At 40.5% G+C, this 24,279-nt stretch overlaps 2 protein-coding genes and 1 pseudogene across 16 annotated transcripts in view; all 3 read left to right on the forward strand.

The window, feature by feature from the left end:
- Window positions 1-24,279, forward strand: part of LOC102960606 (protocadherin gamma-C5) — a 136,740-nt gene that overhangs the window by 65,674 nt on the left and 46,787 nt on the right. The gene's annotated exons all lie outside the window — the stretch shown is intronic.
- Window positions 1,287-24,279, forward strand: part of LOC107179224 (protocadherin gamma-B2-like) — a 54,024-nt gene continuing 31,031 nt past the window's right edge. Inside the window, exons 1-2 of the mRNA XM_042994471.1 lie at window positions 1,287-3,704; window positions 14,999-15,106. Of these exons, the coding sequence (XP_042850405.1) occupies window positions 1,287-3,704; window positions 14,999-15,043 (2,463 nt within the window). The 3' untranslated portion in view covers window positions 15,044-15,106. The remainder of the gene's footprint in view (window positions 3,705-14,998; window positions 15,107-24,279) is intronic.
- On the forward strand, window positions 5,350-7,539 carry LOC107179218 (annotated as a pseudogene).

Here is a 24,279-nt window from a genome sequence, read left to right on the forward strand (position 1 = left end):
CATGGTCCATAGGATCGACCCCACGACAGCATGGAGACTTCTTGAGATTCTCTCTCTCTCCTTCTCGCTCTCTGACCCTCCCCCACTCACATGTGGGTGCTCTCTCTCTCTCAAAAATAAATAAAGTTAAAAAAGAAAACAGACTTGAGGCATTTTACTTGAATTGAAAGCAGACGAATAAAAGGACATGAGTTATTTTGTGGGAGAGGGAGGTTGTTCCATATATATATATGTTCCATATATATATATATATATATATATATATATATATAGTCTGAACAGTTAGGAGCTGGCAACCAAAATCTTGGAGAACAAAAGGAAAGGTTACCTTTGAAACTTGAGATTAAGAAGATGGTTATTTTGATTCAGAGGTAGTGATAAACTTCTATTAAGGTACAATATGTGATCCAGTTAAATAGAAGGATAAAAATAAAACACTCTCACGTTTTGCATGTCATTAAATTCCTATGGTACCTACTAGGGTATACTTTTATATTGTTATGGTGAAAGTGTAAAACACTTGATAATCCTTTTCAAAAATCTCTTTTATAAGGAGCAAGGAAAACTATATATCTTTGGTCAACCTCATCCTGAGTATGTCCTATATAGATTTGAGCTCTCCTCCAGTTTCCTCTGGAAAAATTAGGAGGAAAATTATCTGCACATCAGATTGAAAATAATACTGGGGGGTAGTTCATGGCTGCAAAAATTTCCCCATATCCCTTGGTGAGGCTGTTTTACCATGTGGTCTATGTTCTAAATCTGGAGAGAAGACTTGGCTTTGTTCTTCCAGTATGTGCATTGCCTCTGATTAGAAGAAGATAAACGTTTCTCATACTTGGTTAATGGCTCTTCTATAGAATCAAATCTCTAATGAATCTTATTTGGTAGTAAACACTGGAAAAGAGACACATCCAAAACTCATATATTGCCTTGTTCTGTATACCTGAGTCCAACAAATCTGATGGAATAGCAAATCCCATTGTTTGCAAGGCTTTGGACTGCAATTTTCTAAGTAGACTCTGAGCGCCGCTGTTGGCCAATGCGCTGCAAGAGCAGGAGTCCACGATCTACCTAAGTGATTTTCTGCGCAGTCACGGAAGCAAGTCTGAAAGGAGATGAAGCCCACACATAGACTCTCTGCTCAGCAAATGATTTTGGAATACAGATTGGGATGCCTTGAAACTGAGGACATTGAGTTTTCTACGTATTGGCAGTAACTATTTTAAACACAATTCGTAAAGCATCTTCTCTTAACATCAGAGGCTGTGGCAGCGCAGAAAAGGATGGGAACTAGGGCGAAGCAGAGGAGCTATACCCGGCAGCGGCAAGTACTCTTTCCCTTCCTGCTGTCTTTGTTCTGTGGGGGGCTCTCTGAGCAGATCCGCTACTCTATTCCGGAAGAAATGGCCAGGGGCTCAGTGGTAGGGAACCTTGCTGAAGACCTGGGGCTGCATGTACAGGATTTATTGACCCGCAACTTCAGAGTTAGTGCAGAGAAACAATACTTTACTGTGAACACAGAGAATGGCAACATACTTGTGAGTGACAGAATAGATAGGGAGTTGCTCTGTCCCCCAAACCCTCTGTGTGTCCTGCCCTTAGAGATTGTGGCAGATAATCCTCTAAATGTTTTTCACATATCTGTGAGGATAGAAGATATAAATGACAATCCACCTTATTTCCCCCAAAATAGCATTGTTTTAAAAATCAATGAACTTGCAATTCTTGGAACTCGATTTGGTTTGGAATCTGCTATAGATGCAGATGTAGGACCTAACTCTCTCCAGAATTACCAACTCAGCTATAATGAGTATTTCTCTCTGATGGTGAAGGATAAGACCCAAGGCAAGAATGCCCCAGAATTAATATTGGAGAAGCCGCTGGACCGGGAACACCAGAGCTCCCATCTTCTGGTCCTGACTGCAGTGGATGGAGGTGACCCAGTCCGAAGTGGCACCGTTCAAATCAAGATTGAGGTCACCGATGCCAATGATAACCCCCCAGTGTTCAGTCAGGATGTGTACAAAGTTAACCTTCCAGAGAACTTGCCCTCAGGCACCTCTGTGCTAAAGGTGACAGCCATCGACCAGGATGAGGGCATCAATGCAGAGATCACCTACTCCTTCAAAACAGTAAGAGATATTGGAAATATGTTTATGCTTGACCATCAAAGTGGAGAAATTAAATCCAAAGGTCCTATAGACTTTGAAAACAGTAGTAGTTATACCATGAGTATAGAAGCCAAGGATGGTGGAGGCATGGCCACTGAATGTAAAATTATAATAGAAATTTTAGATGAGAATGACAATGCCCCAGAGGTCATTTTCACTTCGGTGTCAAGTTCCATAACTGAGGACACAGAACAGGGGATGGTGATTGCTCTGTTCAAAACACATGACAAAGATTCGGGAGAAAATGGAGAGGTCACATGCCTCATAAAAGAAAAAGTTCCTTTTAGAATTGAATCTTCTGCCAATAATTACTACAAACTTGTAACAGATGGGGCCCTGGACCGGGAGAAGACCCCTGTGTACAATGTCACCATCACAGCTACTGACAGGGGAAAGCCTCCTCTTTTCTCTAGCTCAAGCATCACTGTGCACATCGCAGATGTCAACGACAATGTGCCCATTTTCGAACAGGAGTTCTATATGGTCCACATTGCCGAGAACAACCCTCCAGGAGCCTCCATCGCCCAAGTCAGCGCCTCCGACCCCGACCTGGGACCCAACGGCCGCGTCTCCTACTCCATCGTGGCCAGCGACCTGGAGCCGCGGGCGCTGGCGTCCTACGTGTCCGTGAGCGCGCAGAGCGGCGTGGTGTTCGCGCAGCGCGCCTTCGACCACGAGCAGCTGCGCGCCTTCGAGCTGACGGTGCAGGCCCGCGACCAGGGCTCGCCCGCGCTCAGCGCCAACGTGAGCCTGCGCGTGTTGGTGGGCGACCGCAACGACAACGCGCCTAGGGTGCTGTACCCGGCGCTGGGGCCCGACGGCTCGGCGCTCTTCGACACGGTGCCGCGCGCCGCGCAGCCCGGCTACCTGGTCACCAAGGTGGTGGCGGTGGACGCCGACTCGGGACACAATGCGTGGCTGTCGTACCACGTGCTGCAGGCCAGCGAGCCCGGACTCTTCAGCCTGGGGCTGCGCACGGGCGAGGTGCGCACTGCGCGTGCTTTGGGCGACAGGGACGCGGCCCGCCAGCGCCTGCTGGTCGCCGTGCGGGACGGGGGACAGCCGCCCCTCTCTGCCACCGCCACGCTGCACCTGGTTTTCGCCGACAGCCTGCAAGAAGTACTGCCGGATGTCAGCGACCGCCCGGAGCCCTCTGACCCCCAGGCCGAGCTGCAGTTTTACCTGGTGGTGGCTTTGGCCTTGATCTCGGTGCTCTTCCTCCTTGCGGTGATTCTGGCGGTGGCCCTGCGCCTGCGATGCTCCATCACCCCAACTGCCTGGAACTGCATTCAACCTGGTTTCTGTCATAAGATTGGACCAGGAGTTTCTCCCACCTATAATCCTGGAACTTTGCCTTATTCCTACAATACGTACATTGCCTCCGATTCTCAGAAAACACGGCTTAATTTTCTAACTATGACGTCAGAAATGGGTCCCCGAGGAGATCTCTCTAATGAAGCTTCTTTGGTAATAAGTGTCACTGAGGAGAATAACAAATTAAGCTCTAACGCTGCTGCTGCTTCTGCCCATGTGAGTTTTAATACACAGGTTTGGTTTTAATTTTAAAACAATATTTTGGCAAAAAAAATCTTAAATCCTATGTTCTATCACTTCGTTTGCCCACTCAATATTTTCTGTTCCTTTCTGTGTGGACCCGTAACTTCATTATTAGCCTTCAAGTATTTTGAAGTATGTTGACAATTTCACCTGAGATAGTCTTTACCTCCTCCACCTCCCCCCTCACCACAAATCTCTTTTACTGTGAGAAGTGGGTATTATGATGTTGTTGCCACAGAAATATTTGTAGCTGAAACATAAATGTTTTCTTCCTGTGGGTGTTTACCTTTCTCAGAACATTGATATCTTGAATATATAAGCCTTCTTCTTTATAGCTACAAAGTGAGAGGAAAATGCACAAGGTTGTTTGTTTTGTTTTTTTTAAAGGACAGAGTAATGATTTGACAATATTCAGGTATGTTTGCTAGAGATTTTTTAAATCCCCCTGGATAGGCTAATTTTCTTCTCAATCTTTTCTCAGAACTACCTGCAGATTTCCTCCCAGTTTTAAAGATACATTGTGGTATGCCTGCCAAACATGCTTTTCATCAAAATCTAAATGTTTACATTCATGAAAGCAGAGTAGCGAGAATTTTTCTTTTATTTTGGTGGGCTTTTGAATGTATTACATTTTCAGTAATTGGAATTGGGTTACTCAGAAAAAGGTAAGTTTGTAATATTCTTTGGATTGCTAATTTTCTCAAACACTATTTTGTAATATAATGTATTAGTAAGTTGTGAAGTACTACCCTCATTTCCCGTAAATGCAAGTTGAAATGCTTCCATTTTGTCCTAAAAATGTTAATGTGTCTTACTCAGTTGACTTCTTGTCAGTGTGCTTCTGATAATGTATACAATTCCATTTCTTATTTTTAGGTTTCCATGTTGTGAAATTTTGATTTTTAAATATTAGATGTTAACAACCTATAGAACAACAATAGTTCTATATAGGTAACTTTGAGAATCTGTAAAAAAAAAAAAGCCACCTATCACAGCAAGTGAGAAAGTTTATTCTATTAAAGGATATCTGAAAACAGTAATTTCCTAGGGAGATGTCACATAATAGGTGTCTTTTTGGGGTGGTGATATCAAATTAGGTGCACTAAAATTACAAGGTTAAAATTACTTTGTATAGAAACTTCAGATTCATTTAAAAGCTCATTGAAAAAGACAGAATACACCTACAGCTACAGAAAATAATCTCAAGAAAGCGACTCTGTATGAAAAATTTTGGAGAAATAAAAATAAGCTCGGAAATAAAAATAAGTTCACTGAAGTTTCTATTAAAAGGAACACTGTAGTTTTTTACTTGGCCCTACTTCCATGCCTATTTGAAGAAGAGTAGGTGGAGCTATTTAAGGTACAAAAACCAAAAATCCTCAAGATCATACAGTAATTGGTTAGGGCTCTGAGCACCGCTGTTCACTAATCAGGAAAAGAACAACAGAGTTCCTGCTTGCCTCCTGCTTGCCCGGGAGGGGCCTGAAGCACAAAACGCAGATAGAAGCTAACCATCTCAGGATTGTGAAGAAACTGTTGGATTCTGAAGACTGGAAAAGCTGGACCTTACTTCGGTAGTCACGGGAAGAAGTGAAAATAATCTTGGAGGAAAGTGACAATGATTCCTAGGCGACTGCAAAGGGCTTGTCTTGCTGGGAGTTCTCCTGGGGATTCTGTGGGAAACCAGATGAACCCAAATTCACTATTCAGTTCCTGAGGAGCTGGAGAAAGGCTCTAGGGTGGGCAACATCTTCAAGGACCTGGGGTTGGAGCCCTGGGAGCTAGAGGAGCGTGGAGTCCGTTTAGTCTCCAGAGGTAGGACTTAGCTTTTCGCTCTAAACCCCCGAAGCGGCAGCCTTATCTCTGCAGACAGGATAGACAGGGGTCTTCAAGTGTCAATTAAATCTGGAGATTCTGTTGGAAGATAAAGTAAAAAATATACGAGGTAGTGATAGAAGTGAGAGACATTAACGATAATGCCCCCTATTTCCGGGAAGATGAATTAGAAATAAAAATTAGTGAAAACGCAGCCACTGGGTTGCAGTTGCCGCTTCCCCACGCTTGGGATCCGGATATCAATAAGAACTCTCTTCAGAGCTACGGACTCAGTAGTAATAATACTCACTTCTGCCTGGACGTGCAAAGCGGAGTGGATAGAAACAAGTATCCAGAACTGGTTTGGGAGCGCACCTTGGACCGGGAGCAGAAGGCTGTTCATCACCTGGTTCTCACAGCCTCCGATGGGGGGGTGACCCAGTGCGCACAGGCACTGAGCGAATTTGTGTGATGGCAGCTGATGTGAATGGCAACGCACCAATATTTGCTCAGTCTGAGTACCACATGAGCGTTCCAGAGAATATAGTGGTGGGCACTAAGCTGCTTCTGGTAAGGGCCGCCGACTCTGACGAAGGAGCCAATGCGGAAGTGACATTCCTTCTGTTATGTAGACTACAATGCGCCCCGGTTTTCAAACTAGATGCTAATTTAGGGACAATTTCAACAATAGGGGACCTGAACCATGAGGAATCGAGATTCAACGAGATGGAAAGGCAAGCAATGGATAAAACAGGATATTCTGCAGGAGCCAAAGTCCTGATCACAATATTGGATGTAAATGATAACACCCCTGAAATAGTGGTCACCTCTCTCTCTCTCCAGCTCCATTCTGGAAAACTCTCCCAGAGGGACATTAATTGTCCTTTTAAATGTAAATGATCAAGACTCTGGGGAAAGTGGACAAGTGACCTGTTTCATCCGAGAGTATGTGCCATTTAAATTATAAAAGTCTTGTGGAAATTACTATACATTAGTGACAGACATACTCCTAGACTGAGAACAGGTTCCTAGATACATCACGGTGATCCCCAGTGACAGAGGAAGTCCTCCCCTGTCCACAGAAACTCACGTCTCACTGAAAGTAGCAGACACCAAAGACAACCCACCCGCCTTCTCCGACGCTTTCTACTCTACCTATATTGCAGAGAACAACCCTAGAAGAGCCTCCATAAGGTTCCTCAAAAAATTAAAAACAGACCTACCCTATGACCCAGCAGTAGCACTGCTAGGAATTTACCCAAGGGATACAGGAGTACTGATGCATAGGGGCACTTGTACCCCAATGTTTATAGCAGCACTCTCAACAATAGCCAAATTATGGGAAGAGCCTAAATGTCCATCAACTGATAAATGGATAAAGAAATTGTGGTTTATATACACAATGGAGTACTACGTAGCAATGAGAAAGAAGGAAATATGGCCCTTTGTAGCCACGTGGATGGAACTGGAGAGTGTTATGCTAAGTGAAATAAGCCATACAGAGAAAGATAGATACCATATGGTTTCACTCTTATGTGGATCCTGAGAAACTTAACAGAAGCCCATGGGGGAGGGGAAGGGAAAAAAAAAACGAGGTTAGAGTGGGAGAGAGCCAAAGCATAAGAGACTCTTAAAAACTGAGAACAAACTGAGGGTTGATGGGGGAAGGGAGGGAGGAGAGGGTGGGTGATGGGTATTGAGGAGGGCACCTTTTGGGACGAGCACTGGGTGTTGTATGGAAACTAATTTGACAATAAATTTCATATATTGGAAAAAAAAGAAATACATGACAAGGTAAAAAAAAAAAAAAAAAAAAAAAAAAAGGCCTACCACCCCGACTATGGAGAGAACGCCCAGGTCACTTACTTCCTAGCCAACAACACCCTCCCTGGACCACCGCTATCCTACATTTCCATCAACTCCAACACTGGCGTTCTGTATGCACTGCGTTCCTTCGGCTATGAACAGTTCCAAGACATGTAGCTACAAGTGATGGCGCGTGACAGCGGCGATCCTCCACTCAGCATCAATGTGTCTCTGAGCCTGTTCGTGGTGGACCAGAATGACAACGTGACAGAAGTCCTGTACCCCACCCTCTCCACTGACGTTTCCACAGGCGTGGAACTGGCACCACGATCCACAGAGCCCGGCACCTTGGTGACCAAGGTGGTGGCGGTGGACAACCACTCTGGTCAGAACGCCTGGCTGTTCTACAGTCTGCTCAAGGCTAGCGAGCCAGGGCTCTTCGCGGTGGGGCTGCACACGGGCGAGGTGCTCACTGTACCGGCCGTGCTGGACAGCTATTCGCTCAAGCAGAGCCTGGTGGTGGTGGTGCAGGATCACCGCCAGCCCCCTCTCTCGGCCACCATCAAGCTCACCGTGGCCTTCGCCAACAGCATCCTAGACTTCTGGCTGATCTGGGCAATGTCCAGCCTCCAGCTGACCCTGACTCTTCAGACCACACGCTGTACTTGGTGGTGGCTGTAGCCGCAACCTCCTGCGTCTTCCACGTCATTGTTATCGTGCGGCTGGCGCTCAGTCTGAGGCGCTGGCACGCCTCGAGTCGGCTCCAGGCTTTAAGAGGCGGGCTGGTGGGCGTGTCCGCCTCGCGCTTTGTGGGCGTGGACAGGGTGCGCGCTTTCCCGCAGACATATTCCACGAGGTTTCCCTCCCCGCGGACTCTCGCGGGAATCACGTGATCACCCCACAGCCTGATGATGCAGACAGGCGCCTGAGCCGGGAGTGCAGTGGGAGAAACGACCGTCTTCTGCTGTTAGGTAGTTGGCATTTTCTAAAGATAACTATTCATTAATGAATGTTTATTCAGTATATATTCAGCATTGATAAAGCACACACTAAAAAATTTGTATACGCGTGGCAGACACCAATGACCAACCTGGAGGTCTTCTCTCAGGGCTCCCATCACGACTTCTCTCACGCCTTATTTGTGATAGTGTTTGTATATTATAATATTATAACCACTCTAATACTTTGTTAGTATCCTGTGTAATTTTTCTAATTAACAAGATATGCCTGCTTTTAATTGGTCTTTTTATTTACCACTGGCCGTGCAACATTTTTTTAAATGTTAATTTTTGAGAGCATGCAAACAGGGGAGGGGCAGAGAACGGGGGACAGAGGATCTGAAGTGGGCTCTGTGCTGACAGCAGCAAGCCAGATGGGGCCTGGAACTCAGAAACTGCTAGATTATGACCTGAGCAAAAGTCCGGGGCCAACTGACTGAGACACCCAGGTGCCCCTACATAACATTTTTATGTTGAACAGCTGATGCTAGTTTATCCGTTAAAAACACAAATTCTTGGAGCACCTGGGTGGCTCAGTGGGTTAAGTGTTGGTTTCTTGATATCAGCTCAGGTCTTGATCTCAGGGTCCTGAGTTCAGGCCCTATGTTGGGCTCTCTGCTGGCGAAGAGCCTACTTACACATTCTTGTAGAGAAATTCACTGTAATTTATAAAAAGCATAAATGAAAATTTTAATAAACTTTTATGGGTAGAGGGGCTTCTAACTACATATGAAATTGCTAATGAATTAATGAAGTGCATTTAATTTCTTTTATGTGAAGTAATTCTGGTCATTAGTAATGCATACATTTGTACTTTCTCAGGTCTTTTTTTTTTTTAATTTTTTTAACGTTTTTATTTATTTTTGAGACAGGGAGAGACAGAGCATGAACAGGGGAGGGTCAGAGAGAGGGAGACACAGAATCCGAAGCAGGCTCCAGGCTCTGAGCTGTCAGCACAGAGCCCGACGCGGGGCTCGAACTCACGGACTGTGAGATCGTGACCTGAGCTGAAGTCGAAAGCTTAACCAACTGAGCCACCCAGGTGCCCCTCTCAGGTCTTAAGTCATTACATGGTTTCATACAAGTCTTGAACTTACAAATACACCAAGTTTATTTCCTACATGCTTAAAACTTTCTCAGTGAAATATGCAAACAGGGGCAACTGGCTGGCTTAGTTGGTAGATCATGTGACTCTTGATCTTGAGGTTGTGAGTTTGAGCCCCATGTTGAGTATAGCAATTACTTAAAAATAAAATCTTAAAAAAATGAAAAAGAAATATGCAAACAGTGTAAGTGTTGTCATGAAGAAAAACTGAAGAGATTGTTTATTTTTTAGACTTACTAGAGATTTTGGGATGGCAGTGTCTATGTTTCCGGGTGAGGTATTTCTTTAGTTTACCCGTACTGCTGATCTTAATGATGACTTTGTGGAACACGCAGCTAACAAATTGTGTTTTGAGTGCTTTTTTGGTAATGTGGTGAATATGTAGTAATCTCTTTTATATAAGTTTCCTGTAACTTTCACACACGGAAAAAATTTTGGGATAGTGCTCAGATTCTAAGTGTTTCTTGAGAACCTTATGCTTCTAGTATAATGTTGAACCTAAATTGAACACTAATGTATTCTTAGGAAAACATTGCTGGAATCTGTGAAAAGCCTGGATTTTTTAGTGAATTCCATACAGGAGTAGGGAATCCTAGCATCCTTATTTTTTGTTGTTGTTGTCTGTCTCCTTCCAAAGATACAGTAGTTAATATCTGGACTTACAGAAGAAGTTAGAAGGCTTTTGAGAAAGAAAGGTAATCAAATGGCCCTAAAGTGAGACGTGTTACTGGTAATGAAATTCACATGTCACTTTATATTTTGTGACAACCAAGACAAGAAAAGGAAAAATTGTATGGTTCTGTCTGATTTTTTTTAAAGGAAGTTTTTGAGCTGATCTAAAAATGTAAATTTTGTATTTTAAGTTCCAGGTGAAAATGAGTAGAACTTTCTAAATGATATCGTCAGGATTAGAGGGCAGTGTAACGTCCTGTTTTGTAAAAGCTATCAAAATGTTTATCACAAGGCTGGTTTTCATATGGTGGTCAATTCAAAATGAAAGACATAACACACAACAGAAATTATTTGGGAAACTAAACTGCTATAGTCCAGTTATGCTGACTTCTGTTCACTCAACCTGATTTAGAGACAAATGATTACAAGTTGGGACAATGAACAATCATGACCTTTAGGCTGTATCTCATATAGCAATGATCTTAACTAATGCTTTCAGTTGAGCTAAATAGGCTCCATTAATTAGTTGTTAAGTGAATGAATGGACAAATGTGTGTGCTCTGGGGATTACTTGCTATCAGTATTCTAAGATATAATATAGAAAAGTAGCAGCTTTGCAATGAGGTAATTCCTAAATTTGTGACCTTTAACAAGTTTTTTAAATCTCTAGCAGCTTCAGCAAAATAGAGATAATGTATAATTTGAAAGATTGTGGTGAGGAGTAGTGATAACATATAAACCATCTTGTTTATAATAGGTAATTAATGGTGGCCATATTTTTACATTGTTGATATAAAAAGGAGTCAAGCTTTCAATATTAGCTTACTTGACATTTTGTGAAAAGTAATGATTTGTGTGCTTCTATGGGTGGTACAATGGGATGACATGTGAATGGAAGTAAAACTATTCTAGAATTTTTATGAAAGCTAATTTAAAAAGCTTAAGTGCTTAGGTGTATTCGTTTGTAAATTTTTTAAAAAACTGAATTATAATTGACATGCAATATTGTATTAGTTTCAGGTGTATGACAGTGATTCAGCATTTTTATATTTTACGAAATGATCACCTTGATATGTCTAGTTATTGTCACTATACAGAGTTATTACAATATTATTGACAATTCTCTATGCTGTATGTTACATTCACCATAGGTGTAGTTACTGTCTGTCACTACACAAAGTTATTACAGTATTACTGACTTCCCAATGTTGTGTATTACATCCCTATGACTTACTTTATAACTGGTTTATACCAATTGATCCCCTTCACCAACAGGGATTAGATGATGAATAGCTTATAAACAGAAATGTATTGCTGACTGTTTTGAAGGCCGGAATTCTGAGATAAGGGTGCCAGGATGGTCAGGTGAGGGCTTCCTTCTAGATCACAGGCTTTTGGCTGTGACCTCACATGACAGAATGGGCAAAGGATCTCCCTAGGCACATTCTTGATTGAGAAACCCCTGTTTGGGGTCATAAAAGATCGGGAACCATTGTTTTGGATGGGACAGTTGTAGGAGTGTTAATTTTTCTCTTTCTGAACCATAGTGAAACCTAACCAAGGGTCCTATGAAATTTCTCCTTTAAAGGCACTTTTTACTTCATTAGGATTGTTAGGATGATTTAACTGGAAAAAGTATCATCAAAACCTGAAAGTTAGAGTCATTTGGTTTTGGCAACATGAGAGTTTAAGCTAACATAACACATTTAATATAAAATGTCAGTCTTAGCTTTAGAATATTTGTTGATAATTTAGGATTGATAATTAGGATATTTGTTGATATTTTTTAGAGAAACTAGGCAGGTTTGGATGCTTCTTTTGTGCTTGTTCCAGTAATGAAATTATGTGAAAGACTTTGTTTTCTTCCTGTGTGTTAAGGAAGGTGGGTTTGCATTCATTTAATCTAATAAGTTAAAGTGTTCAGCTATAACTTAAAAGTTGCAGCTCCACTATTTCATACCACCTGAAGTGGAAATGTAATCTGCCAACAGATATTCTTCCTCCACATCCATTCTAGAAGAGATTTTATGCTGTTTGAAGCAGAAATAGGCTAGGATTCTTGGTGAGACAGTATATCTTGTTGAGACTATGCAACCCATAGATCATTTTATTTTTTTATTTTTTTTCTGGAGATTTAATCTCTGCAGTCTTTTTTTTTTTTTAACGTTTATTTATTTTTGAGACAGAGAGAGACAGAGCATGAACGGGGGAGGGTCAGAGAGAGAGGGAGACACAGAATCCGAAACAGGCTCCAGGCTCTGAGCGGTCAGCACAGAGCCCGACGCGGGGCTTGAACTCACGGACCACGAGATCATGACCTGAGCTGAAGTCGGACGCTTAACCCACTGAGCCACCCAGGCGCCCCCCCCCATACATCATTTTAAACTGAATTAGAAGGCTAATGATAAATAAATGGGCTTTATCACAGTTTTCTTAGTTACATGTGACAGAGTATAGCTGTGATCATGAACGGTTCTGATGAAAATTATATTTTTTCCTTGTGCCATATACCAAGTTAAAAAAAAAACACCTCCACATGAAATATGTGTAGTTCTTTGTATATCAGTTATACCTCAATAAAGCTACTTCAAAAAATTTTAAAGCAAACACCTGTGAAGGGTTGTTGATCAAAGAGATGTTGATCAAACAGGTTTACTATTCTCTAGAGTTACACTTAGAGTTCATTTTTAGGAAACCATATCTAATGAAAAGCTATCAATAAAAGAACACACTGTTTAGGATTCTTAAAATGTGACAGGAAAAGATAGCTTATGAAATGTAATTGAAAAAATTTTAATGTTTATGTATTTTCAGAAAGAGAGACAGAGAACATAAGCGGGGGTGGGGGGGGGAGAGAGAGAGAGAGAGAGAGAGAGGGAGAGAGAGAGAGAGAGAAAATCCTAAGCATGATCCATGCTGTCAGTACAGAGCCCGGGCTCAGGGCTCAGACCCACAAACTGTGAGATCATGACCTGAGCTGAAATCAAGAGTCAGATGCTTAACTGACTGAGCCACCCAGGCGCCCTGAAAATATCTTTGCTAGAGTATGAGTTTACTTGATACCAAATGGGAAGAGTTGTGGTTCAGAAAAAATGTGAAGAAATTGTTATCAGATGAACCATAGACTCAATAATTTGTATGTAAAAGAAATCAATATCTCCACAATTTCTCTTAGAGAAGCCATAGAAGGACAAGTATAATTTCTTAGTTCATCGTTAAGTCTCTGAAGCATTCCACACAATGGTTTGTACCCCTTCTAAATAGTCAGTAAAAGCCTTCAGTTCAGTGATTAGAAAGTAGTCTCTTGGGGAAAAATCCTAGCACAAACCACTTATTTTACATGTGCCTTTCCTCTATATCAAACTCCTAATAAGAGCCAACTCTCTGACCTATCTATGCAAAGCTAAGGAACTGGAGATGTGTCAGCATTTTTAAATAGTTGCCTCTGTACATAAGCTTTCAATATTGTGAAACTTCTTAGATGCTTTCTGCATATTTGCAGCTGAAGATCCAGCCAGTTGTTCATCCTGAGACTTCCATACAAAAAAAATTAAAGTAAACTTATTTAATTTTCTAAGTTTATTAATTTATTTCAGAGAAAGAGAGAGAGTGCAAACGGGAAGGGGAGAGAGAAAATCCCAAGTAGGCTCTGTGCTGTCAGCGCAGAGCCCGACCCTGGGGCTCCATCTCACAAACTGAGATGATGACCTGAGCTGAAGTCAAGAATCAGACTCTTAACTGACTGAGCCACCCAGGCGCCCCACAAAAAAATTTTTTTTTAAAAAAGAGACAACCTAAAAAATAACTTAAGCCTGAAGAGCTATAAAAACAAGTCATGGGGCGCCTGGATGGCTCAGTCGGTTAAGTGTCCGACTTTGGATCAGGTCATGATCTCACAGTTTGTGGGTTTGAGCCCCATGTCAGGCTCTGTGCTGACGGCTCAGAGGCTGGAGCCTGTTTTGGATTCTGTGTCTCCCTCTCTCTCTGCCCCTCCCTTGTCACACTCTGTCTCTGTCTCAAGAATAAATAAACATTAAAAAAATTAAAAAAAAAAAGTCACCACTTTGAGCTCATATGCTGGAGTCAGTGAGAATATAAATTCCCAGGAATATTTAATTGCATGAATAAGGCTGTACTACTGCTGCTTTTCAGTCTACAAATTCCAGTGAGAAACATCTTTCTCAACTCTTCAGATCACTGAACTCTGATTACTTCAGGCTGCAGTCCTAAGGCAGAGACTTAGAGTGTTGCTGTGAGTCAGTGTGGAAATAGAGGTTAACAGGGAGATCTGTAAGGTTTCTGCTGGGTGACTTTATTCATTGGACCCTTCCAAGGATATAGGACTATGTGTCCAGGACTTGGTTGTTCAGAAGCGGTGGATTAATGTGGTAAAAGAATACTTCACTCTAAGTTAAGAAAGCGGACACTTAATTGTAACAGGATGGACCTGAAACAGATATGCCCATATGCCATGGTTTGTGTCAAATGTTTAGAAATGGTAGTTGAAAATCCTTTAAGTGTTTTCTACATTAGATAGTCAAGATGCAAAGTTCAGCAGGAGTGTTACTGAGTTAAATGTCTGAGTTGACCCAGCTTGGGGCAAGATTTGTAATAGAACCTACAGAAGACACTGATGTTGGAAGCAATTTTGCCACCTTAGCAGCAGGACTGTATTTGTCTTTGAAGTAAAAGAGATCAACAGTGGAAACAAATAGGTTGAACCTGCGTTAGAGAAGCCAATAGACTAGGAAAAGCAAAACTCACATGGCTTAGTCCTGACAGCCTTAGATGTCAAAGACAGCCCCAAAGCAGCACTGCTTAGATCTCCACCCTGGTGGTTGATGCAACTGTATCTCCCTACTCATTTTCAGCCAGAATGTATACGGGGTCATCCTTGGAGAAAACATGCTGCCTGAGCCACTTCCATTGGTGAGGATGAGGGCTGCTGATCCATATGAGAGCAGTAAAGTGGAGATCAGGTATATCTTGGCAGCCCAGAGTAACTGTATCCAGTTTCATCTTGATCACAGTTGTGTTGACATGAAAACTTTAAGTTCATTGGGCTGTGATGAGATTTAAAAATGTTCCATGGTTTTGGAAGCAAGGAACAGCGATGGGGAGGACTGGTTGCCTGGTGTAGTTGAGATCAAAATTTTTGGTGATAATGACAATCCCAGAGCTGATACTTACTTTTATTTCCACAATGATTTCTGAAGATTCCCTACCTTTGACAGTAATCACTTTGTATAAAACACAGGATCCAGGGGTACCTGGCTGGCTTAGTCAGAAGAGCATGTGACTCATGAGTTCAAGTCTGACATGGGCTGTGGAGAGTACTTAAATAAATTTAAAAAAAACTTTAAGACAAAAAAACCCACATGATCCAGATTTGGGAGAAAACAGGGAGGTCACATTTCTGGTATAGATTCAGAATTGAATCTATCACTAGTTCTTTTATCAGTAATTACTACATGCTTGCAACAGATGGGGCCCTGGACTAGGAGCTGACCCTAGGGTACAATGTTACCTCTTACCTCTCTCTTCCAGCCGAAAGACCACCCCCTACACATTGGTGACATCAACAGCAGGCCAGTTTTCCACCAGGCCACCTAGTGGTCCATGTGGCCCAAAACAGCCCTCCTGGCACCTTCATTGCCCAAGTCTGCACCTCAGATCCTGTGCTGGGATCCAACAGCAAATATCTCCCTACCCCCTTGTGGCTGGTATGGATACTTAAAGTGAATTTGAGGTAGCACAGAATGCTGGATAGGGGTTGTTCGTTGTAATCAGGTGGATCCAAATAATGTTAGCATAACATTTCACTCAACTTACATTTTACAAACACTTGAAAAATTATGGAATAACATTTACAATTAAAATTCCCTTTTATATATCACTGTCAGTGGTTTGGAAGATTGCAGTCTAAAATGTAACAAAAAAAGGAAAAGGAAATGTTAACCTTGGAAAGTGTATTTAGATAAATTGGGTAATTAGAAAGTTGAAAAGAGTGAATTACTGGCAAGTCAAGAGAAATAGAATATTAGTAAGAAGATACATAAAAGTGTGTCTGGTTAGTCATGGTAGGATTCCTTACTGGTGTGGATTCTATTGTTTGTCCAAACTATGTTAACTTTATTACCTCCCTGGTGATCTCTAAAAGGAATTCATATAATCACATAATTTGGCATATTCAGCCTGGTTTCTGTTGCTCACCTGAAGAGTTTGCTAAAGCTTGGAAACCAAGAAAAGGCAAGAATCTCAACAAATATGTGCCACTGGCATATCACTTTATCTTGTGTACAGTGTTTTCTCTAGCAGTGTGTTAGGGGAGGCAGTGAGTATTCCTGGTGAGCAAAGGGCACTTATTTAATACATGTTGACTCTTTCCTTTACCTTATTTTAGTTTATTTTTAATGTTTATTTTTGAGGGGGATGGGGCACAGAGAGGGAAATAAAGGATCTGAGGTGGGCTGTGTCCTGACAGCAAAGAGCCTGATGTAGGGCTCCAACTCTCAAACCAGGAGATCATGACCTGAGCCTAAGTCTGACTGAGCCACTCAGGATCCCCCTATCTTATTTTACATTGATTTTTGCATGTGATATGTGGTAGGAATTCATTGAGGTAGGAGTCAAGGTTCTTGACTTTTTTCTTTTTTCTTTTGTTCTTTTGTTGAAAGGATGTTCCTTTTCCTATTGAATTACTTTGGCACCCTTGTTGAAAATCATTTGATATAAGTTGGTCTGTTTCTATACTTCCCGTCATGTGCCATGGATCTGTTTGTCCATCTTTTTGCCACAACCACACTGTCTTGATTATTGTCGCTTCATAGTGAGTCTTGAAGTCAGGTTGGTGAATCCTCCCATTTTTTTTCCCTTGTTTATTTTCCAGCATTGTTCTGACTATTCATAATCTTTTTCTCTTTCCAAATAAAAGTCATCTTCTCAGTATAGAGGGAAAAAGCCTGCAAGGGTTTTGAATGGGAGTGCACTAAATCTATAAATCTTTTGGGAGAGGGGTCATCTTAACAATAATGAGACTTCTAACCTATGAGAGTGGTACTATATTTCCATGTATCTAGATCTTCTTTAACTTCTTTTAGCAGTGTTTTATAGTTTTTAGTGTAGAGGTCTTATGTAATCTTTCATTAAATTATTCCTACATATTTTATAGTTTGGGATGTTACTGTAAAGTATATTTTAATTTCATTTTCTGATTGTTGCTGTTTATTTTTGTATACTGCACCTGGTTTTGAAACACAAGAAGTGCAAGGTACTCTATTCTAATACTGTGTGAGAATATAATGTAAAAGTATATAGTTTAAGTCTAAACCACATCTACATAAATTCAGGCATCCATTCTCTGAAATATATAGATTGGAAGAGCCTATCCCAAAAGAGAGTAAACACTAGTGTCTGCCCCAAGTCTAGCGGTGGTTGGATCATTAATTCATTTATACGACAAATATTTATTAACTGCCTGGTATATGCAAGCCATTGTCCTAGGTGCCAAAGATGCACCAGTGAATAAGGCAGCTATGACTCCTGACTTAATGGGTCTCTTTCTAAGATACGGTCTTTTATAAGTCTGATAAATGCTACCAAGGAGAAAAACAAGGATGCTAAGAGAGGTTATAATGGGGGGGGGGGGGCGCTACCCTAGCCTGAGGGTCAGGGAGGGCTTCTTTCAGGAAGTGATAAATTTAGTGTGAGATGTGAAAGATGAGTAGAAGTTAGCTAGGTGACGAGGAGATGAAAGAAGAAATTGTGTGGCAGAGGAAATAGTGTGTGTAAAGGTCCTTCCAAAAAGATGAGCAAGTGAAAAAGGCTAAGGAAGCTAAAAATGAGGTACAGGCAGAGTCCTGTAAGCCATATTAAAGACTCTGGATTTTATTCTAAGTACTTTTGTACATAGGAGCTTTTGAAAAGTTTTAAACAGGTGACAAGATATGATTTGAATTTTTAAAATATTTCTCTGGCTGTTGTGTGGCAGACTGATTTATGAGGGTTGTAAATGGAAGTAGGGAAAATAGATGGGAGACCATGGCAGTGTTTCTGATAAAAAATGGTGCTGGATTGGATTAAAGGGAAGGCAGTGGCTATAGAAATAAATGGATGGATTGGAGATATACTTAGGAAATAGATTCAAGAAGAGAATAGTGGAATGGTGGAATGTAAGCTCCATAAGGTAGGGACTGTTTTCTCTTTTATATTCTTTAGTGTCTGGAAAGATCATTGCCTGGCTGGTAAATTTACAGTTAAATATTGTTAATTGAAGAAAAACAGTGATTGAAAGAAAGGGGGGATTAAGAATCATTGCCATATTTGTGAATTAAGGAACTGGATGGACAAAGGTACCATTTAGTGAGTTGTGGAAGACTAGAGAAGGGTAGATCACAGAGAAATTAGGATTTGAGTTGTAAACATGTTGTTTAAGATTCTGTGAAACATCCACGTCCAGATGTTAAGAAGGTGGTTGGACATATAGTAACCATTATTTTATTTTGATTCCTTCCATTGTGATAGTCCATTCACATGGATAGATCCTCACCAGGCTGAGCTTGATAAGCTTCCTGGTAGCTCTATGCTGGTATGTTTTTGGGTTCATTACAGTGCTACCCCTGTTCTTTATTTTCCTTCCTGATCTCTTTTTCACTGTTAAAGACATCCAGCACCCAGAGAACCTCTTTGTTTAATTCATGCTCACTCTACTTTTCACATTAGCTCTGCCCAATTCTTTTCTGCCTCTAGAATTGTTTGGATTATAATTTACCAGGATGTTTTAAATTGTTGTTGCTTAATTTTCTTTCACTTGATTGTATATTTTTCATGCATGTGTTTAAGGCTAGTATTTTTTCACCATATATTATTGGGTTACAAACAGTAAAATTTCAAATAAGGAATATTTGGGATAAGAGATGTGTAGCAACAATAATAAAATTGTTGAATTTTAATATTACAAGTACACTTGGAAGATACACCCACACAAACTTAAACATCCTTTAGGATTCTTAGTAACCATGTTAAAAAGATACTAATTTTTGTTTTGTGACTTTCATCTGGCATGTATTTGCTTCTTCCTCAATGTGTTCACTTTTTCTCCCTAACAAGAATACGAGCTCCTTCATAACAAGGGGTTATTTCTTTTCCATGGTATATATTAAAAATTTTTTTAATGTTTGTTTAGTTTTGAGAAAGAGAGGCACAGCATGAGTAGGAAAGGGCAGAGAGAGAGGGAGACACAGACTCTGAAGCCGGCTCCAAGCTCTGAGTTGTCAGCAAAGAGGCATTTGAACCCACCAGCCGAGCCAGGAGATCATGACCTGGGCCGAAGTCGACTCTCAACTGACTGAGCCAGCCAGGCACCCCTTCATGGTATATTTTTAAGGCCTGGAACAGTCCTTGACATTATTAAGCTCTAAATGAATATTTCCTGAATAAATTAATGGTAGTTAAGCATTTTAAGTTGCAACTGGCAGTGTTAATGATGGTAGAACTTCTCCCCATAAAGGGATAAATATTTTTCATACTTTGGGGCACCTAGGTGGCTCATTGGGTTAAGCTTCTGACTCTTGATTTTAGCTCAGGGCATGATCTCACAGTTCGTGAGTTCAAGCCCTGCGTTGGGGCTCTGCTGACAGTGTGGAGCCTGCTTGGGATTCCCTTCCTCCCTCTCTCTAACTGTCTCCCTCCCTCTCCCTCCTCTGCCTCCCCCCCTTATGCTCTCACTCTCAAAATAAATAAATAAATTTAAAATATTTTTTCAGGGCTCCTGGGTGGCTCAGTTGGTTAAGCATCCACCTTCAGCTCAGGTCATGATCTCACAGTTTGTGAGTTTGAGCCCCGTGTCTGCCTCTGTGCTGACAGCTTAGAGCCTGGAGCCTGCTTCAGATTCTGTGTCTCCCTCTCTCTCTGCCCCTCCCCCGTTCGCACTTGGTCTCCCTATCAAAAATAAACATTTTTAAAAATTTAAATTTTTTTCCCTATTTTGATAGAGTGCTAAATTATGTGGTTGTATACATTTGCCCAAACTCATTGAACTCAAGATCCTTGGTTTTTCACTATATATAAACAATACTCCAATTTAAAAAGATATAAAAGGGGTACCTGGCTGGCTCAGATGGTAGAGGATGCGACTCTTGACCTCAGTGTTTAAGTTTGATCCCTACATTGAGTATAGAAATTATTTAAAAAATAAAATCTTGGGGCACCTGGGAGACTCAGTCACTTAAGTGTCTGACTGTTGGTTTCAGCTCAGGTCATGATCTCACGTGAGAACTCTTCGTGAGTTCGAGCCCCGCATCAGACTCTGCACTGACAGCACAGAGCCTGCTTGGGAATCTCTGTCTCACTCTCTCTGCCTCTTCCCTGCCTGCTGTCTCCCCCTCTCTCAAAAATAAATAAACATTAAAAAAATTTTTTTAATTAAATTTTTAAAAAAAATTAGAGAGATAAAAAAATAAAACATCAGATTCTGCCCACCCACAATTATCTCCAGACTCACCTCTAAGAGGCCAGTAGTGTTAATATCTGATTATGTATACTTCCAAGCATTTTTTTGGTATATGTAAATGTGTGTGCTTTTTTGCACAACAGGGATCATTTTATAGTAAGTATACTGTTCTGCATCTTGCTTTTTCCCAACTAATAATATTTCAGGGGCAGCTTTTCATTTGAGTCCTTATAGTTCTGCCATCTACCTCAATCTTAGTAATTTTATCTTATTTTGTGATGAGAAACACAGTTACATCGTTCAAAAATGAAATGGTTGCATATTAGGTATATATTGTCTTATTCCCATTCCTGTCCTACTCTTCTGCCCCTGTTTCCTCCTGCCCACATACATTTTATTAGTTTCTTAGGTCTCTTTTAAGCATTTCTTTATACAGATAGGGGCAAATCTGGATATATATTTTCCCCACTTTTCTTACAAAACAGATAACACACTGTTCTTTTTCTTGATTTCATTACTCTACAATGTATCCTTTAAAAGTCTTTCCATATTAATACATAAGGAAAGTTTTTCTTTTAAACAGATGCTTGGTATTCCACTGTGCTATTATTTATCAGTCTCCTGATAGATAAATTCATTCTTGGGATGTTTTCAGTCTCTGAATATTACAAATAACTGCAGTGAATAGTCTTGTACTGACATTATTTTGTGCATGTGCAGTATATATGTGGGATGAATTCCCAGAAGTGGAATTGCTGGGTCAAAGAGTAAATAGGTTTGTAATTTTGATAGATGCCTTCACAGCAAGTTTTCTTTTTAACTATTTTGAAATAATTTCAAATTTACAAAAGGGTTTCAAGAATTGCACAAAGAACTATATACCCTTTATCCAGACTTAGCTATTGTTAATTTATATTTTGCTACATTTCCTTTATTCTTTTTTTTCATTCTCTTTATCATTCTCATATGTGTGTGTGTTTATACACATACATACATATGGTTTAAATAATACCAGTCTTATATAAACAGTTCAAATTTCAGTTACCATGGCATTTTCTCTGAGTAATTGCTTAAAGCAATAATGTCACTGTTAGCCCTTTAGTCCACAGACTGCTTTGCATATGACAGATATGCACCATGATATGTAACCAATCACCTAGCAGCTTTCAGTCTGTCAGAGATTGGTTACTGTTATTTAGTTTATGCACAGACAGCAAAGCATGTAGTTATGTTGCCTTCTTGTCTCCCAGAGATAAACCCACATGACATTTTACAAAAATGTGTAGAGGGAGTTGACCACCTAAATTAAAGTGCAGCAAATAAACGAAAGTGATAATGCAGTCAGTGAAATTCAAATTGAATAAAAATGGAATTATAGGGGCTTCTGGCTGGCTTGGTCATTAAAACATGTGACTCTTGATTTTGGGGTTGTAAGTTCAAGCCCTATGTTGGGTGTACAGATTACTTAAGATCTTTAAGGAGCACCTGGGTGGCTCAGTCTGTTGAGCATCCAATGTTTGATTTCTGCATGGGTCAAGATCTCATGGTTTATGGGATAGAGCCCCACATTGGGCTCCTTGCTGACAGCATGGAATTTACTTGTGATTCTCTCTCTCCTCTCTCTCTACTCCTTCCCCATTTGCATGTGCTCTCCCTCTCTTTCTCTCTCTCTCTCTCTCAAAATAAATAAACTTAAAAAAAATAAAATCTTAGAAAATGGAATTATAGAATAAATAGCTGACACTGGAAATGTCGACACTCCTACCTTCAAGAGTCTCTAGACATATAGCCTAAGGAGCTTTGTGAATGTGAACTTACTGGCATAAGTCAGGAAAGTGGTTGTGACAAAAAGGATGAAAATGTCCAGAAAAAAATGACACCAGCAAAAAAAAAACTTCACATTAGAGGAACTCTTGGAGATATTTCATGACCTTGAAAGCTCCAAGGATACATAAAATACTGAAAGTTGATCCAAACTTACGAAAAAGCTTGACAATTTTCCAAGGCATAGAAAAGATGTTTACTCTGTATTATAAATTATAGGATGAGAAAAAGCCAACCCTGTAATTCTCAGCTGTTCTTAATGTCTCAGATTATAATGTATTAAATAAATATTAGTTTCACTCTTTTTTTACTTCCCTGTAGGAATTTTTAATGTTTTCAAAAACTTTTTTAAAGGTCACGGAACAATTCTAATTTCCTCTATTGATTGTTAAGATTACTTTGCAGTGTCAGTTTGAGTGGTTATTTTTTACAGTCCTGCACAACTGCAAAGTAAGGAATGCCTATATATACTTTTTCACATTTTGTCTTAAAACAATTTTTTAAGTTTATTTTATTTTGAGACAGCACATGAGCAGGGGAGGGGCAGAGAGAGAGAATCCCCAGCAGGTCCTACACTGTCAACATGGAGACCAATGCTGGGTTTAAACCCACAAACCAGTGAGATCATAACCTGAGCTGATGCTGAGAGTCAGACGCTTAACCAACTGAGCTACCCAGGTGCCCCTAAAACAATTTTTAATCAGTTTTACTGTGGCGTAATTTGTATTTACTGTGGTGTAATTTATATATAAAATGTACCTTTAAAAATTATACAGCTCATTGAATTTTAACAGATGTTTACACCTGTGTAACCATTTATACAGTCAAATTATACAATACTTCTATAACCTCCAAAAGCTTTCTCATGCCCCTTCACAATCATTTACCCACATCACTGGATCTAGGCAACCACTGATCTGCTTCCTGTCACCATAAATTAGTTTTGTCTCTTCCAGAATTTCGTCTAAACAGAATCCTACAACATGTACTTTTTTGTGTCTGCTTTTTTTTCTACATGTTTTGAAATTCCTTCACACTGTTGTGTGTTCATTAGCTTGTTTTTTTAATTGCTGATTGATAATGCATTGTATAGATACATCACAATTTGTTTATACAGTCACCTGTTAATGGACATTTGAGTTCCCAGTTTGGTGTTATTCTTAAAAAAAAAAAAATTATGTTAATTTATCTTTGAGAGAGAGATAGAGCATGAGCATAGGAGGGGCAAGACAGAGAGAGACAAAGAATATGAAGTAAGCTCCAGGCTCTGAGCCATCAGCATAGAGCCCAGTGCGAAGCTCAAACGCGCATACCGTAAGACCATGACAGGAGCCGAAGTCCGATGGTTAACTGATTGAGCCAGCCAGGCACCCCTGATGTTATTCTTAATTAAGATGATGTGAACATTTATGTAAAAATTTTTGTGGGCATATTTTTAGTTTCTCAGGTAAATGCCTAAAAGTACAATTGCTGGATGATACAACATGGGAAATCTATATTTAGCTTTATAAGAAGCTACAAAACTATTTTTCAAAGAGGTCGTACTTTACATTCTCATCGGCATTGTATGACAGCTCTACTTACTCCATGTTCTCACCAATGCTTCCTGTTAAACCTTTTAATTTTAGCCATTCTAGTGGGTATGCTTTACTATCTCATTATGTATTTTTTTTTAACTAAAAGTGTTTTTTTTTTTTTTTTTAATTTTCAGAGGGTAGTGGGGTAGAGAAAGAGAGAGAGAAAGAGAGATAGAGAATCTCAGGCAGGCTCCATGCTCAGTGTAGAGCCTGACATGGGGCTTGATTTTACAACCCTGGGATCATGACTGAACCAATATTAAGAGTCAGACACTTAACTGATTGAGCCACCCTGGCACCC

Source organism: Panthera tigris, chromosome A1, assembly GCF_018350195.1.
Source record: "Panthera tigris isolate Pti1 chromosome A1, P.tigris_Pti1_mat1.1, whole genome shotgun sequence".
NCBI lineage: Eukaryota > Metazoa > Chordata > Mammalia > Carnivora > Felidae > Panthera > Panthera tigris.